Source organism: Notamacropus eugenii, chromosome 4 (assembly GCF_028372415.1).
Source record: "Notamacropus eugenii isolate mMacEug1 chromosome 4, mMacEug1.pri_v2, whole genome shotgun sequence".
Lineage (NCBI taxonomy): Eukaryota > Metazoa > Chordata > Mammalia > Diprotodontia > Macropodidae > Notamacropus > Notamacropus eugenii.
The window spans coordinates 68,715,226-68,730,848 of NC_092875.1; the positions used below are offsets into that span (position 1 = coordinate 68,715,226).

Sequence of the window (15,623 nt, forward strand, 5' to 3'; positions counted from 1 at the left end):
AGCTGCTCACTTATCTTGTTTTTCCCTCCTCTGCTGAGAAGAGCCTAGAAATAATATTTCAAGAAATTAAGGAAAACCACCCTAATATCTCACATCCAGAGATGTAAAGAATTCACTGATTGCCTCCCGAAAGAGATCCCAAAACAAAAACTCCTAAAAATATTATAGCCAAAATCCAGAGCTCCCAGGTCAAAGAGAAAATATTTCAAACAGTCAGAAAGAAACAATTCAAATATTGTAGAGCCACAACTGGGATCATACAAGAATTTAGCAGCTTTCATGTTAAAAGAGCAGAGGGCTTGAAATATGATATTTCAGAGGGCAAAAGAGCTAGGATTACAACCAAGAATAAAATAACCAGGAAAACTGAGTGCAATACTTCAGGGTGAAAAAAAAATGGATAATAGAGAATTTTCAAGCATTCCTGATAAAAAGAGCAGAGCTGAACAGAAAATATGACATTCAAACAGAAGACTCAAGAGAAACATAAACAGGAAAAATAATCAATGAGACTCAATAAAATTAAACTATTAATATTCCTATGTGGGAAGATAATACATGTAACTCCTAAGTATTTTATCAATATTAGGACAGTAAAAAGGCGTTTACATAGACAGAGAGCTTGGGTGTAAGCCAATTATAATCTCCAAAAAAAATTAAGGGGTGAAAAAGAAGGATGCACTGGGAAACGAAGGAAGGAAGAGGCAGAATGGGAGAAATTTTCTTATGTTCTAAGAAAGAGCTTTAATGGTGGGGGAAGTAAGCAATGTTTGAACCTCATTCCCACTGGAATTGCTTCAAAGAGGAAAGACTACATACTCTCTCATGTATAAAAATCTAAGCTACCCAATAGGGAAATGGGGGGCTCCCCACAGGGGAAATCATTAAAGGGAAGACTAAGGGAGGCAGTATTTAGAAGCAAAATAGACTTCTGAGGAGAGGAAGGAGGGAGAGAGAGAAAGAGAGAGAGAGAGAGATGAAGGGAGGGAGAGAGGGAGAAAGGGGGGGAGGGAGGGAGAGAGAGAAGAAACAGAAGAAAATGGGATAGAAGGAAATACACAGTTAGTAATCATAACTACGAATGTGAATGGAATAAGCTCACTCATAAAACAGAAACAGACAGCAGAATGAATGAGAAACCAGAAACCAAAAATATGTTGTTTATAGGAGACACACTTGAAACAGGAAGACACACACACACAAGGACTGGGGCAGAATCTAATGCGCTTCAGTTAAACTAAAACGAAGCAGTGATAGCAATGATAATCTCTGACAAAGCAAAAGCAAAAGCAGACCTAACTGAAAGAGATAATCAGGGAAACTACATTATGCCAAAAGGCACCACAGACAACAAAGTTATATCAAAAATTTTTACAAGTTTCTCTAATAAAGGCCTTATTTCTTAAATATATACCAAAAATAGAACTGAGTCAAATTTATAAAAATAAGACCCATTCTCCAATTAATAAACAGCCAAAGGCTATAAAAAAGCAGTTTTCAGAAGAAGAAATCAAAGCTATCTAAGTTATATAAAAAATACTCTAAATTGCATTTAGATTAGGGAAATGCAAATTAAAACAACTCTGAGGTACCACCTCAGGCCTATCAGACATGACAAATGCTGGAGGAAATGAGGGGAAAATAGGCACATTAATGAATTGCTAGTGGAAGAGTGAACTGGTCCAGCCATTCTGGAGAATAATTTGGAACTATGCCCAAAGTACTAGAAAACTGTACATACCTTTTAACCCAATAATACCACTACTCGGTCTATAAGAGGTTAAAGAAAAAAGAAAAGACCCTATATGTACAAAAACGTTTACAGTAGCTCTTTTGTGGTGACAAAGAATCAGAAATTGAGGGAATGCTCATCGATTGGGGAATGACTGAACAAGCTCTGGCCTATGATTGTGATGGAGCAATGCTGTACTGTAAAAAAATGACAAGGGGAGACAATTTCAGAAAAATATGGCAAGAACTACATGGCTGATGCAAAGTGAAGTGAAAAGAACAGAAATTATTGTGCAGGAATATTGTAATAACTATCAACTGTGAAAGACTTGGGGGATAAGCAGAGCCATGGTGGCAGAGAAAACAGAGGGACTCTCCTGAGTTCTCCCAAATTCCACTTCAAACAACTTTACGTAACATCTCAAGCGAATAGGCAGCAGTAGCTTCTAGAGCTCTCAGCCCACAGATGGTAAAGGGGTCAGGCAACAGACCAGAAGGAGATTAGAGGGGTCACTTTGCTGACACTAAGTGTAGGATTCTATTGCATTGCCCAAGTTGAAGTCCTGGGTCACAATCCTAAGGCAAGGAGGAAGACTAGTACACCAGAGTTTGTGGACACACAAAGGAACAGGGACCCTGTTCCAGGGTGGAAAAGAGTGCTTGTGGTCACTCACAGACCAGAGCACAGGTAGAAAAAGTAGTAAACATACCTCTCCTTAGATCACACTACCTTGAAAGAACTAAAAACTATGACAATTAAAAAGGTTCAAGAGACACAGTTTCTAACTTAATCATTTTATTAATAAGGCCAGCACATTATTAATAAAAGCAAGGTCATTTGGCCATCTGTCTCTTAGGTCAAAGACAATCATGACAGTTGGCTCAGAGCTTGTATGGTTTTTTTGGGGGGCGGGGAAGAGAAATGGCAATCAACTCTGACTGGCTGACACAATAGGAGACAGGTTTAATTAAAATGAGGGGGCTAAGAGTGAAATCATGCCACCCTTGGACAGAGAAACTATCTCTGAACTCAGACTATTCCCAGCCTTGGGCTACAAAAGGATCTGACTCCACCCAAGCTTGACTAAATGGAATTCACTAGAGACTAGAGATTCCTTGTAGGGTTGAGTTTGATAGAGAAGTCTCTGAAATACTTTCAGAGACTGAGGTCTTTAAAACAGAAAAGAACAGGGAATTCTGAATCTCTCAGAATCATTTATAATCATTTCTCTCAAAACTTACAGACTCCCCAGAACTAGCTCTAAAAGCAGCTATACACAAAAAACCTGAAGCTTGGGTCAAGAGTAGAGCCCAACTTTAAAATCAAGTTAGAAGTTAAGAAATAAAATGGAAAAATGAGCAAACAACAAAAGACCTAGATCACAGAAATTTACTATGGTGACAGGAAAAATCAAAACACAAAAGCAGAAGGCAACAAAGTTAAAACTGCTATATCCAAAGTCTCAAAGTAAAATGTGTATTTGGTCTCAGGCCTGAAAAAGAATTCCTGGAAGAGCTCAAAAAGGCTTTTAAAAATCAATTAAGAGAGATAAAGGAAAAATTGGAAGAAGAAATGAAAGTAATGCAAAAATTAATGAAAAAAAGAATCAACAGCTTGGTAAAGGAGGCACAAAAGAAAAATACTAAGAAAGTAACACTAAAAAACAGAGTAAGTCACATGGTCGAAGAGGTACAAAAATCCACTGAAGAGAAGAACTCCTTAAAAAGCAGAATTGGCCACATGGAAAAAGATGTACAAAATTTCACTAAAGAAAAGAACTCCTTAAAAGTAGAATTAGTTAAATGGAAAAGGAAATACAAAAACTCACTGAAGAAAATGATTCCTTAAAAATTAGAATTGGACTGGAAGTGAATGACTCCATCAGACAAACAAAATCAAAAGAATTTTAAAAATGGAAGAAAATGTGAACTATCTCAATGGAAAAAATAACTCACCTGGAAATCAAGGAGAGATGATTTAAGAATTATTGGACTGCCTGAAGGCCAAAAAAAAAAGAGCATAAACATCCTATTTCAAGTAATTATCAAGGAAAACTGACCCAATATCCTAGAATCATAAGGTAAAATAGAAATTAAAAGAATACACCAATCACCTAAAAGAGATCCCAAAATGAAAGCTCCCAGGAATATTACAGCCAAATTCCAACACTCCAAGGTAAAGGAGAAAAAACTGCAAGCAGCCAGAAAGAAACAATTCACATATAGTAGAGCCACAGTCAAAACATGGGTAGCTAGGTGGCACAGTAGAGAGAGGACTAGGACTGGGGTCAGGAAGACTTATCTTCCTGAATTCAAATCTGGCCTCAGATATCTATTAGCTGTGTGACCCTGGGCAGGTCATTTAACCCTCTTTGCCTAAGTTGATCCTCTATAAAATGAGAAAAGGGAAATGGCAAACAACTCTAGTATCTTTGCTAAGAAAACTCGAAATGGGATCATGAAAAATCAGACACAACAACACAACTGAACATCAATAACACAGTCAGGATTACACAAAATTTAGAAGCTTCTATATTGAAGGACAGAAGGGACTGGAACATGATATTCCAGAGGGCAAAGGAGTTAGGATTATAGCCAAGAATCAGCTAATGAGAAAACTTAGTATAATCTTTCAGGGGGAAAAATGAATATTCAATGAAATAAAGGACTTTCAAACATTCCTGACAAAAAGACCAGAACTGAATAGAAAATCTGACATTCAAACAGAAGACTCAAGAGAAGCATAAAAAGGTAAACAGGAAAGAGAAATCATAAAGGATTAAATAAGGTTAAACTGTTTATATTCCTACAAGGGAAGATGATACTTTTAATTCCTAAGAACTTTCTCATTATTAGGGAAGTTAGGAGTACACATAGACAGAGGGCATGAGAGTGTGAGTTGACTATGGTGGGATGATATATTAAAAAAATAAAATTAAGAAGTGAGAAAGAGGGATGCACTAAAAGAAGGGAAAGGGGAAGGGTAGAATGGGGCAAATTATCTCACATAATAGAGGAACAAAAGAGTTTTTGCGGTAGAGGGGAAGATGAGGGATGGCGGGGAGTATTTGAAACCTTACTCTCATCAGAATTGGTTCAAAGAGGGAATAATATATATATATTATATATATATAAAATTATATAATATGTTATATATATATAACATATACTCAGCTTATATATATGTAAGATATATACTATCTTATCTTACAGGTAAGAAGGAGGGGAAGAAAATTGGGGGGAGAGGGAAGGGCTCAGTTTACAGAAAGTGAGGGCAGATTTCGGGAGGGAGCAGTCAGAAGCAATACACTTGAGGACAGGCAGGATGAAAGGAAAGAGACAGTAGGATAAAGGGAGGAGGGAGAGTGAGAGAATAAGATAAAGAGAAATACACAGTAGTCATAATTGTGAAAAAAAAATGTTACAGCAAGTTTCTCTGATAATGGCCTCATTTCTCAAATATAGAGAACTGAGTCTAACTTATAAAAAAAAAATTCCTAATTGATAAATGATCAAAGGATATGAACAGACAATAAAGCTGTCCATATTTATATGAAAATATGGTCTAAATCACTATTAGAAAAATAAAAGTTAAAACAACTCTGAAGACCACCTCACACCTATCAGATTGACTAATATGAGAGAAAAGAAAAATGACCAATGATGGAAGGGATGAGGGAAAATTGAGACACTAAAGCACTGTTGGTGGAGTTGTAAACCGATTCAATCATTCTAGAGAGCAATTTGTTATAAGGGCTATAAAACCATACATAGATTTTTACCAAACAATACCACTATTAGATTTATATTCCAAAGAGATAAAAAAATACCTATATATATAAAAATATTTAAAGCAAATCTTTTTGTGGTGGCAAAGAATAGGAAATTGAAGCCCATAAATTAGGGAATGGCTGAACAAGTTGCTGCATATCTGATCAAATCATATTGTAGTATAAGAAATGATAAGCAGGATGCTTTCAGAAAAACCCGGGAAGACTTACATGAACTGATGCAAAATGCAATGAGCAGAACCAGGAAAATATACACTGTAACAGCAATACTGTACAATGATCAGCTGTGAATGATTTAGCTAGTCTCAGCAATACAATGATCCAAGGCAATTTCTGAAGGTCTTAGGATGAAAAAGTGCTATCCATCTCCAGAGAAAGAGCTGACAGAGTATGAATGCAGACTGAAGCATATTTTTTACTTTATTTTTCTTGAAGGTTCTGTGTTTTTTTGGTTTGTGTTTTCTTTCACATGACTAATATGGAAATGTTTTGCATGACTGTACATGAATCAACCTATATCAAATTGTTTGCCTTATCAATGGGGAGCTGGGGAGGGAGGGAATTTGGAAATAAAATTCTAAAAAATGAATGTTAAAAATTACTTATACATGTAATTGAAAAAAAATAAAATATTTAAATATATTTTTAAAAAGACTTGGCTACTCTAATCAATACAATGATCTAAGACAATTTCAAAGAACTCGAAGCGAAAAAATGTTATTCACCTCTAGAGAGAACTGATATATTGAGTATAAACTGAAGTATAATTTTCTCACTTTATTTTTCTTGCTTTTACAAAATGTATAGCTAATATGGAAATATGCTTTGCATGATCTAATATGTATAATAGACATATTGCTTGCCTTCCCTCAGTAGGCGTGGGAGAGTGTCAGAGGGAGGGAGTAAATTTGGAACTTAAGATTTAAAAAGAAAAAAACTAAAAATAAATAATAAATTGGAATGTTGGGGGGGAAAACAGATGATACTTAAACCAAATTTCCATTTTTAACAGGGATACTTAATTAGTAGAGGAAGGAAATGCAGCATATATAATTTAACTAGATTTTTAGCAAATCATTTGATAAAATATCTCAGGCTATTCTTACATACAAAGATACAGACTAGACCAATATTTCCAAAGTGGAGGGTGGGATTCCCTGAAGGGCCATGGCATCACCCCAAGGAAGCATATGATGAATCAATCAGAAAATAGGAAGTCAAAATTGGAGGTCACCCTGAACACAGCAGCCAAACATGGGATTTGTCTCTCACACAAACCACATCTAAACATACCTCAATATTCCCCCATTCCCTCTCCTGCTCTTTGCAGCACAAACTCCCAGTCTCCCTCCTTCTGAGCTAGGTGCCTGTCCCTTGAGGACAGGTATAACCTAAACTAACAACTCCCTATAACTATACAGGTGCCACTGAGAAAATTCTACCTAAACTATCTGACCCCAGGTCACCTTGTGGGAAGGTTCCTAGATAGAGGAAGAAAATGAAGGCTTGATAAAGAGCTTTACCTCCCTCCACTTCATTTTGGGTGAGGAAAAATGAGTCACAATAGGAAGATCAGGTATGGATAGATTGTGGTATGGATTACAGATATACATTATCTTTCCCTCCAGACCAACCCACCTTACAGATTTTCCTAATACTGTTGAGAGTACCACCAAATTTCTAATTATCCATGGCTTCCACAATCTCACTGTTATTTTTCACTCTTCACTCTCCCTCAGGAGCATGCTGGTAAATGTTTAACAATCAGCTCTCATTTTTAAATATTAATATGAATTAATAATAATTTGTCTACATTTTTGAGGTCCAGACAATCGACAAAATAATAAATCAAGCCTTGATTTATAGTATTTGCTCATTCTGGTGTATAAATGCCCACACTGAAAATTTAACAATCTAGAGCCGGCTAGAGCTGACTCTGCAAACTGCCTTCACCCTAAATTCACATCCAATCAGTCACCCATGTCAGTTCTATCTCCATGTCTCTCATAACTGTGTTCTGTCACAGGCATCACTCCAATTCAGGACCTCATCACCTGTCACCTAGCTCCTTATGATAGCCTCCTTACTGGTTTCCATGACTCAAGTTTCTTTCCTCTCCAATCTAGACTCCATATAGGTGCCACAGTGATTTTCCTAAAGTCTAAGTCTGACTAAGTCACCCCCTACTCACAGCATGGTGATGAGCATTTATATGAGCACTTCAAGGTTTGCAAAGCATTTCACATGTTTTCTCAATTGCTCCTCACAACAACCCTATGAGGGACACATTATGTTATTATCCTCAGATTCACAGATGAGGAAACTGAGGCTGAGAGAAGTGACTTTCTCAGAGTCACACAGCTAGTAAGTGTCTAAGGCTAGATTCAAAGTCAGGTCTTCCTGATTCCACATCCAACATAGTAACAACAAAAAATGACATTTATATAGGACTTACTATATGCCAGGCACTGTGCTAAGAGCTTTACAATTATAATCTGGGATCCTCACAACAATTCTGGGAGGAAGGTGTTATTAGTATCATCCCTATTTTACAAATGAGGAAATTGAGGCAGGCAGAGGTTAATTGACTTGCCCAGGTTCATACAGCTAGTAAATGGCTGAAGCCACATTTGAACTCAGGTCTTCCTAACTGCAAGTTCAGCTGCTCCACCTAGCTGCTTTCCCCCAAAATCCTGTGACTCTCTGTTGCTTCTAGTATCAAATATTGTTTCACCTTTATCTCATTTTTTTTAATTTTCCATTTTTAAGTTTTAGAATGTGAATGGTTATTGGTACAGTAGCACATGTACCTAACTTACAAATAAATCAAATATATAAAATATCAGACTAGATGGTTGCTGAAGTGTATTCCAACATATATTCTGCAATTCCAAACCTAGTTTTCACATTAACCATCTTATCTTTTTCATGTTAAGGAGTCACATGTCATGTGACCATTTATATGGCTACACACACACACCCCAACCTGGCCATGATCCTTCAGATGTACTCCAACTTGGTCAAATCCTTCCCTAATATGTGCTCCCCAGAATTGTCACCTGCCTTCCTTCTGGACTTCAGATTACTTTTAATGTGGCCTAAAGATGGAATTAGCTTTCTGGTTCATTGGGGGTTTTACTCAGATTGACAATAACAAGTCACAACAGTACTGAGAGCACAAAGCATGTGTTCTGGGAGACAGGACACCAAAGAGCCTCAGGACATTGCTAATAGTGATGAGTCTCAAATGAGTTCAGGAATCTGATGTGATCTCTTTGGAATTTGCTCAAAGGCCAGTCTAAACTTCACTGCACTGTGAGAGGCTCTTTTTCTTCATGACCCATCTGCAGCTTGCACAAATGTCAATCTATGACTACCATTCTCCTTCCTCAATAGTACAGACTGAATAAACAAATCTCAAAAAGGTATGGAGTATTCTTAGGTAAACTGGCAAAATGAACAGAAGCTTGAGACAGTAAACTCACTTCACCAAGACTAAGTTGGATGCTGGTGAGGTAATGAGAACATCAATAATGCCTGTTCTTCTAGTACAAAGCTGAACTGGATTTAAGTTCTGTGTTCTGCCTAAAATCCCCAGCCCAAAGCCTAACCACAGCTGCTCAGAAGGAGGGGGGAGACAATGTTTTTGTTTAGGATTATAATTTTGGTCTGCATTGGAGGTCTGGGAAGGACCTAAAGTTATGACATATCTGAAATCTAGCTTATTGGCATTCTTAAATCTTAAAGTGAATTAGATTAATTTAAACCATATTTGTACAAAAAATTCATTCCTCCTATGCCAAGCTTCAGCCCAGAGCAAATTTTTGTGGTTGAGCTATAAGCCCTTGAAAACACATCAATAAAAGCACTAAGAGCACAGCCTCAGATATAGCTAGACAAGTGGGTGTTGCTCTGAGCCCACAGGCAGCTTCCTACATGTCTGAGAAGAGCTGTGAGTTCCAGCTAGATACCAAAGAAATCCTTTTCCTAACTCAGAGAACTCTGCATATCCAATGGCTCATGATGTTGAAAGAGAAAGTTCCAACAGAGCCAGACACCAGCACTGTAAGCTGGCTTCATTCAGAGCCAGCTGAACGATTCACTTCCTATGACTTAGGTAGCTCTGGAGTTTCCTAACATTCCCCAGCCCCCATAAATTAATCCAATAAGCAACAGCCAAAAGAGGTCGGTGATGGGCCAGCTGTGATTTTCAACAGGTCTTCCAGAATCCCACAACACTCGGCCTCCAACCCTCAAACTTTTGTCCACATTTCTAGGCCTAGAGGTTTGCCTAACAATGGAAATGGCATTCCTCCAGCCCTGCTTATGCCATTATGTCTACTCTATGGACCTGAGCTCACACTGGGACTTTCAATTTGCATGTGGCATGTGTCACTACAAGCACTGACAAGGTTACCCAACTCTGTAACCCATACTTAAGAGTGGTTATTCATTCTCACAGGGAGGAAATCAAATCACCCAGAAGAGCTAACTACCAGGAAACCAGGACACTGGAGAATCTCCAAACATTCCCTTCACAATCCCACTCCCTGAAACATTAGTATAAAGAGAGAACTCCACAATGGAGTTACCGAAGGAGAGGATTGCCTGGTCTCTGCTCACCTTGTTCTGTTCGTACTTGTAAAGAATCTTCAGGGTTTCCATAGCCCTGATCATGGACTGCATGGCAGTGAAGATGTTCTGGTAGACCAACTTGGTGAAGCCCCTCTTGTCTTCTTCAGAGTAGCCTGAACCATGGATTATCCTCATTTGTTTAATGAATGTACTCTTTCCACTTTCTCCAGTGCCTACAAAAAGGGGGAGGGGGAATTAGATAAGAGCATATAAACAGTTTATGAAGATGCTGTATTGAGAAAAAATATGCCACCTGCCTCCCCTATTAAATAATTTGGTTGAGGTTCCCAGCTGACCTCTGTGGGCTTCTCTTTCTAATCTAAGAAACAGCCAGTCCTTTCCAGTAAGAATTTGCTGTTTACACCAATGGCCAAGGCAGTTCTGGTATTTAGACCCAATATCATGTTACAGTAAACTCTCATGGACCTCAAAAAAAAAATCTCTTCTTCTCCCCCACACCCAATCAGACATGACCCTATCAATATAACCCAGTAAAGTACCATATGTTGAATTCCCAGTGAAGGTAATACCAATATGTCAATCCTTGGTGTACAAGCGATTACCTAAGGGACTACTCCTTATGAGATGCCAATCACCCTGAAAAAGGCCAAGACTGGTAATTGGGCTCTAAACTCGAGTTTATTCTTGCTTGTCTAAGGATAAAAAATATATTTTCTAGCTTAACTGTGCCCCAATTCTGTCTAGACTTTTGTTGATTTCTCTGCTCAACAGAAACCATAGAAGAAACCAAGTGACACAGTTAAGAAGTCAAAGTACAGACTAAGTCACCTGATCTTTTTAAGGAGCTCTGGGGAAACGCCAGGGGACAATGGAGGTAAGGGAGAGGGGAAGAGAAAAAAGTGAATTCATAAAGAATCAAGTGTGGGATTATCTGTAGAGGTACCTTACCTACACTCCCTGATGCCTAGGATCAGAAATAACAAAAGGTTTCTTTACCACCAAACTATTTATAGAAATCAGCACAGATAGATGGACAACAGATTCTATCTAACAACAAATCTCATATAAATATGTTCTGAAGTCACAAGCCCTGATGACGTATGTTTAGATGACACATACTAATGGCAGGTGGAGGTATGGCCCTATGTATGTCCTCTCAAATACCAATTGCCTTACCATATCACTCTCCCTTTAGAATCAAAAAATATTAGTGTGGGAAGGAGCCTTAGTAGTCACTAGTTCAACACTTGTTTTAAAGAGTTAAAAAACAAAAAAAACACCAAAGAAGAAAGGCTTTGCCCAAGGTAGGTCACTCCTATGCCTCATGTTTTCTAATTCCTCATCAGATGTTGTCCCCACTTCACTGCATTCAGCATAACAGGATTTCAGAGTTGAAAAGGACCTGAAGGGACTTCTAGTCCAACCTGTGCCTGAGCAAGAATTGCCCCATAACATCGTTCATAAGTAATCATCCAGTCTGTACTTGGAAATCGCCTGGCTTGAAGGAGTTGGTGAACCCATCCCACTTTTTTAATAACTCTAAATGGAAGGAAGTTTATCCTAACATCAAGCCTAAATTTCCTGTCTACAACTTCCACCCACTGCTTCTTGTCCTGCACTCTGAGGTCAAGCATATCAAGTCTGCTCCCTCTTCCATATGAGGACCTTTCACCTGAAGTTAGCCATCAGGTTCCCCTTTGAGATAAATATCCCATTTCCCTCAACTAATGCTCCTATGGCTTGATTTTGAGGTGCTTCACCATATAGGCTATTCTACTCTGTACAATAATACTCAGCTTGTCAATATCCTTCCTAAAATGCAGCACACTTAAAGGAACTCCAGATGTACTCTGATAAGGGCAGTAGAACTATCATTTCTTTGTCCTTGGATATTATGCTTCTCTGAATGTAGCATAAAAATAAAACTAGCATTCCTGACAGTCATATCAGAGTTGACTCAAATGTTATTATATGAGACTCATACATTGCTTTAAAGTTTGCAAAGCAATTTACATACATTATTGCATTTGAACTTCACTACAAACCCTTTGAGGTGAGTACTCCAGGTGATTTTTGTTTCCTTTTACAGACAAGAAAACCAAGGTTCAAAAAGTTTAAATTATTTACCCATCATCACACAAAAAGAAGTGTCAGAAGTTGGATTTGAACACAAATCTTCCTATTTTCCTTCCAACAACATTTTATATGTATACAAAATATGTGTAGGAAGGAAAAGGGGGGGGGAAAGCACATACTGATTGTCTCCTTCCCCTCTCAAAAGAATCTGAGTTTCCTAAAGGCAAAAGCTGCTTCATTTCTGTTTCTTTATCCATAGCATCTGGCGCAACGTTTGACACATAGTCAGTGCTTAACAATTTGGAACTGTAGGGCAGCTAGGTGGTGCAGTAAACACAGCATCAGCCCTAAAGTCAGGAGAATCTGAGCTCAAATCCTACCTCAGACTTGTTATGTTTGTCCTTCATTGGACCATGACATTAGAGAAATGAAGACATGACTTACACGTGACTTTGTTGTGAGTGAGGGAGGGCTGTGCAAGGTCACCTGCCTCACTTTCTCCTCCTGAGCCTTCTGAATCCGGTGACCAGACATTCATCAGGATGACTGGAGATGGCTCAGGATGCAATGGGAGACCTTGGTCTTTTAGGCTAAGGCCTTTTCAGGTACTCACTTAAAGTGAGGTAATGCCCACTCAGTGAATAGGCTTCATTTAAAAGTAGTCAGGGGATGGCCCCTTTACATAGAAAAGAAAAATAAATAAATGGGGGGAGGGGGAGAGGAGTCTCAGGGTTGTTGTTTGGAAGAGAAATAGTTACTACTGACATTCGCTCTAAGCCAGGAGGGTCCAAAAAACAGCCATTGAGTGGAGTTTGGGCACTTAGTAGTTGAGTGACCCTGGGCAAGTCACTTAACCCAAACTGCCTGAAAAATGCACCAAAACTTACCAAACTTGTATGCATCCTTTAACCTAGTGATACCACTACTAAGCCTATATCCCAAAAAGATGAGGAAAAGGACATATGTGCAAATGTTTATAGAAGCTTTGTTTGTAGTGGCAAAAAACTGGAAACTAAGGAGTTGACCAACGTGAGAAAAAACTGAATAATTTCTTGTATATGAATGTAGGAGAATAAATTATGCTATAAGAAATGAAGAAAAGGATGGTTTCGGAGAATCTGGAAAGACTTATATGAACGGATGCAAAATAAAGTGAAAAAACAATGAGAAGAATTTATATAACAAAAACACTATAAAGACAACCTGGAAACATGATAACTGATCAATGAATACAATGACCAACAATAATTCCAGAGGACAGATGATAAAGCATGTTATCCACCTCCTAAAAGAGAGGCAAAAGACTTGGGGGGTACAGAATTAGACTAGATAAGAATATTATGTCTCTGGACATGGCCAATGTAAGAATTTGTTTTGCTTGACATTTTGTTTTAAAAAATGGCAGGGGGTGGAGGGGTGGGCAGGTTGAATACAGGTGTTTCTTTTCTTTTCCAATGAGAAGTAGGAGAGAGAACTTACTTTTGTTCATTGAAAAAAAAATTTAAATTAAAAAAAATTTACACAGTCGGTAATAAATGGTCGTTGGCTGATTCCTGATTCCAAATCTAGTATCCAATCTATACTGCTTCTATAAATATTGAGCTCATAGTCCAATAAAAATCCTTGGATCTTTTGCAAACTTGCGTCTGTCTAACCACGTCTTCCCCCTTTTGCATGTGTACTATTTCTCAAACCCAAGTACAAGATCTCACATTTATTCCTTTTGAGTTTCATCTTAGATTCAGCCCAATTTTCCAATCTGTCAAGATCTTTTTGAATCCTTAGTGTCATGGAGTATGTTAGCTATCCCCCCAACTCTGGGTCATCTGCAAATCTGATGTGTATATCATTTCTGCTTCTAATCAAGTCCCTGATAAAAATGTTAAATAGGTCCTGGAGCACTCAACTAGAGGACTTCTAGCAAGATGATATAAAATCATTGACTTTTCTCTGGATCCTGCAATTCAACTTACCTCTGAGCCAAACTAATTATATTGCTGCCTAGCCCATATCTCTCAATCTTTTTCACTAAAACAACATGAAAGCCTCTGGAAAATGTTTTGCTAAAATAAAGGTAAAATATATACATAGCCATTTTCCTGGTTTAGCAACTCGGTCAAAAAGGTTCTCAAGTTGGTCTGTTCTTGATGAAGCTATGTTGGTTCATTTCTCTTCCAGATCTTCACTAATTATCTCTTTAGTAATACATTCTACAGTTAATACAATGACCATAAGATTATAAAGGAAAAATAACACATATATATATATGTCTGAAGTACACAAGAATTCTAATCAAAGCAGTATCCAATACTGATAGCAAAAGATTTAACAATGAAATATATTGCAATCATCAGAACCACTTGGTACAGGCTAAGAAATACAGGGGTAGACCAGTGGAATAGGTTAGGTACTCATGACACAGTAGCCAATGAATATAGCAATCTACTGTTTGATAAACCCAAGGATCCCAGCTTCTGGGATAAAAATTCACTATTTGACAAAAACTGCTGGGAAAACTGGAAAATAGTGTGGCAGAAACTGGGCATAGAAAAATGCATGATACCATATACCAGAATAAAGTCCAAATGTGTATACGATTTAGATATAAAGATAGATACTATAAACAAATTAGGAAAGCAAGGAATAGTGAATTTGTCAGATTTATAGAGAATGGAGAAATTTTTGACCAAACAAGAGATAGGGAACGTTATGAAATGGATAATTTTGATTACATTAAATAAAAAAAGGTTTTGCACAAACAAACCCAATGCAACCAAGATTAGGAGAGAAGCTGAAAATTGGAAAAAAATTTTTGCAACTAGCGTCTGTGATAAAAGCCTCATCTCTAACATAGAAAGACAACTAAGTCAAATGCACAAGAATATGTCATTCCCCAATTAATAAATGGTCAAAGGATATGAGTAGGCAGTTTTCAGAAGAAGAAATTAAAGCTATCTATAGTCATATGAAAAAATACTCTAAATCACTATTGATTAGAGAGATGCAAAACAAAATATCTCTGAGGTACCACATCATACCTATAAGATTGGCTAACATGACAAAACAGGAAGATGATAAAGTTGGAGAAGATGTGGGAGAGTTGGAACACTAATTCACTGTTAGTGGAGCTGTGAGCTGATCCAACCATTCTGGAGAGCCATTTGGAACTATGCCCAAAGGGCTACAAAAATGTGCATACCCTTTAACCCAGTAATATCACTTCTAGGACTATATCCCAAAGAGATTGTAAAAATGGGAAAGGGTCCCACATGTACAAAAAGATTTATAGCAGCTCTCTTTGTGGTGGCCAAAAACTGGAAATAGAGGGGATGCCCATCAATTGGGGAATGGCTAAACAAGTTGTGGTATATGAATGTGATGGAATACTATTGTGCTATAAGAAATGGTGAACAGAAAGATTTCAGAAAG

General features: G+C 37.7%; 1 protein-coding gene across 1 annotated transcript in view; it reads right to left on the reverse strand.

Moving 5' to 3' along the window:
* The window catches only part of GNA11 (G protein subunit alpha 11), a 77,075-nt gene that overhangs the window by 33,071 nt on the left and 28,381 nt on the right, over positions 1 to 15,623 (reverse strand). The window contains exon 2 of the mRNA XM_072601700.1: positions 10,146 to 10,330. Within this exon, the coding sequence (XP_072457801.1) occupies positions 10,146 to 10,330 (185 nt within the window). The remainder of the gene's footprint in view (positions 1 to 10,145; positions 10,331 to 15,623) is intronic.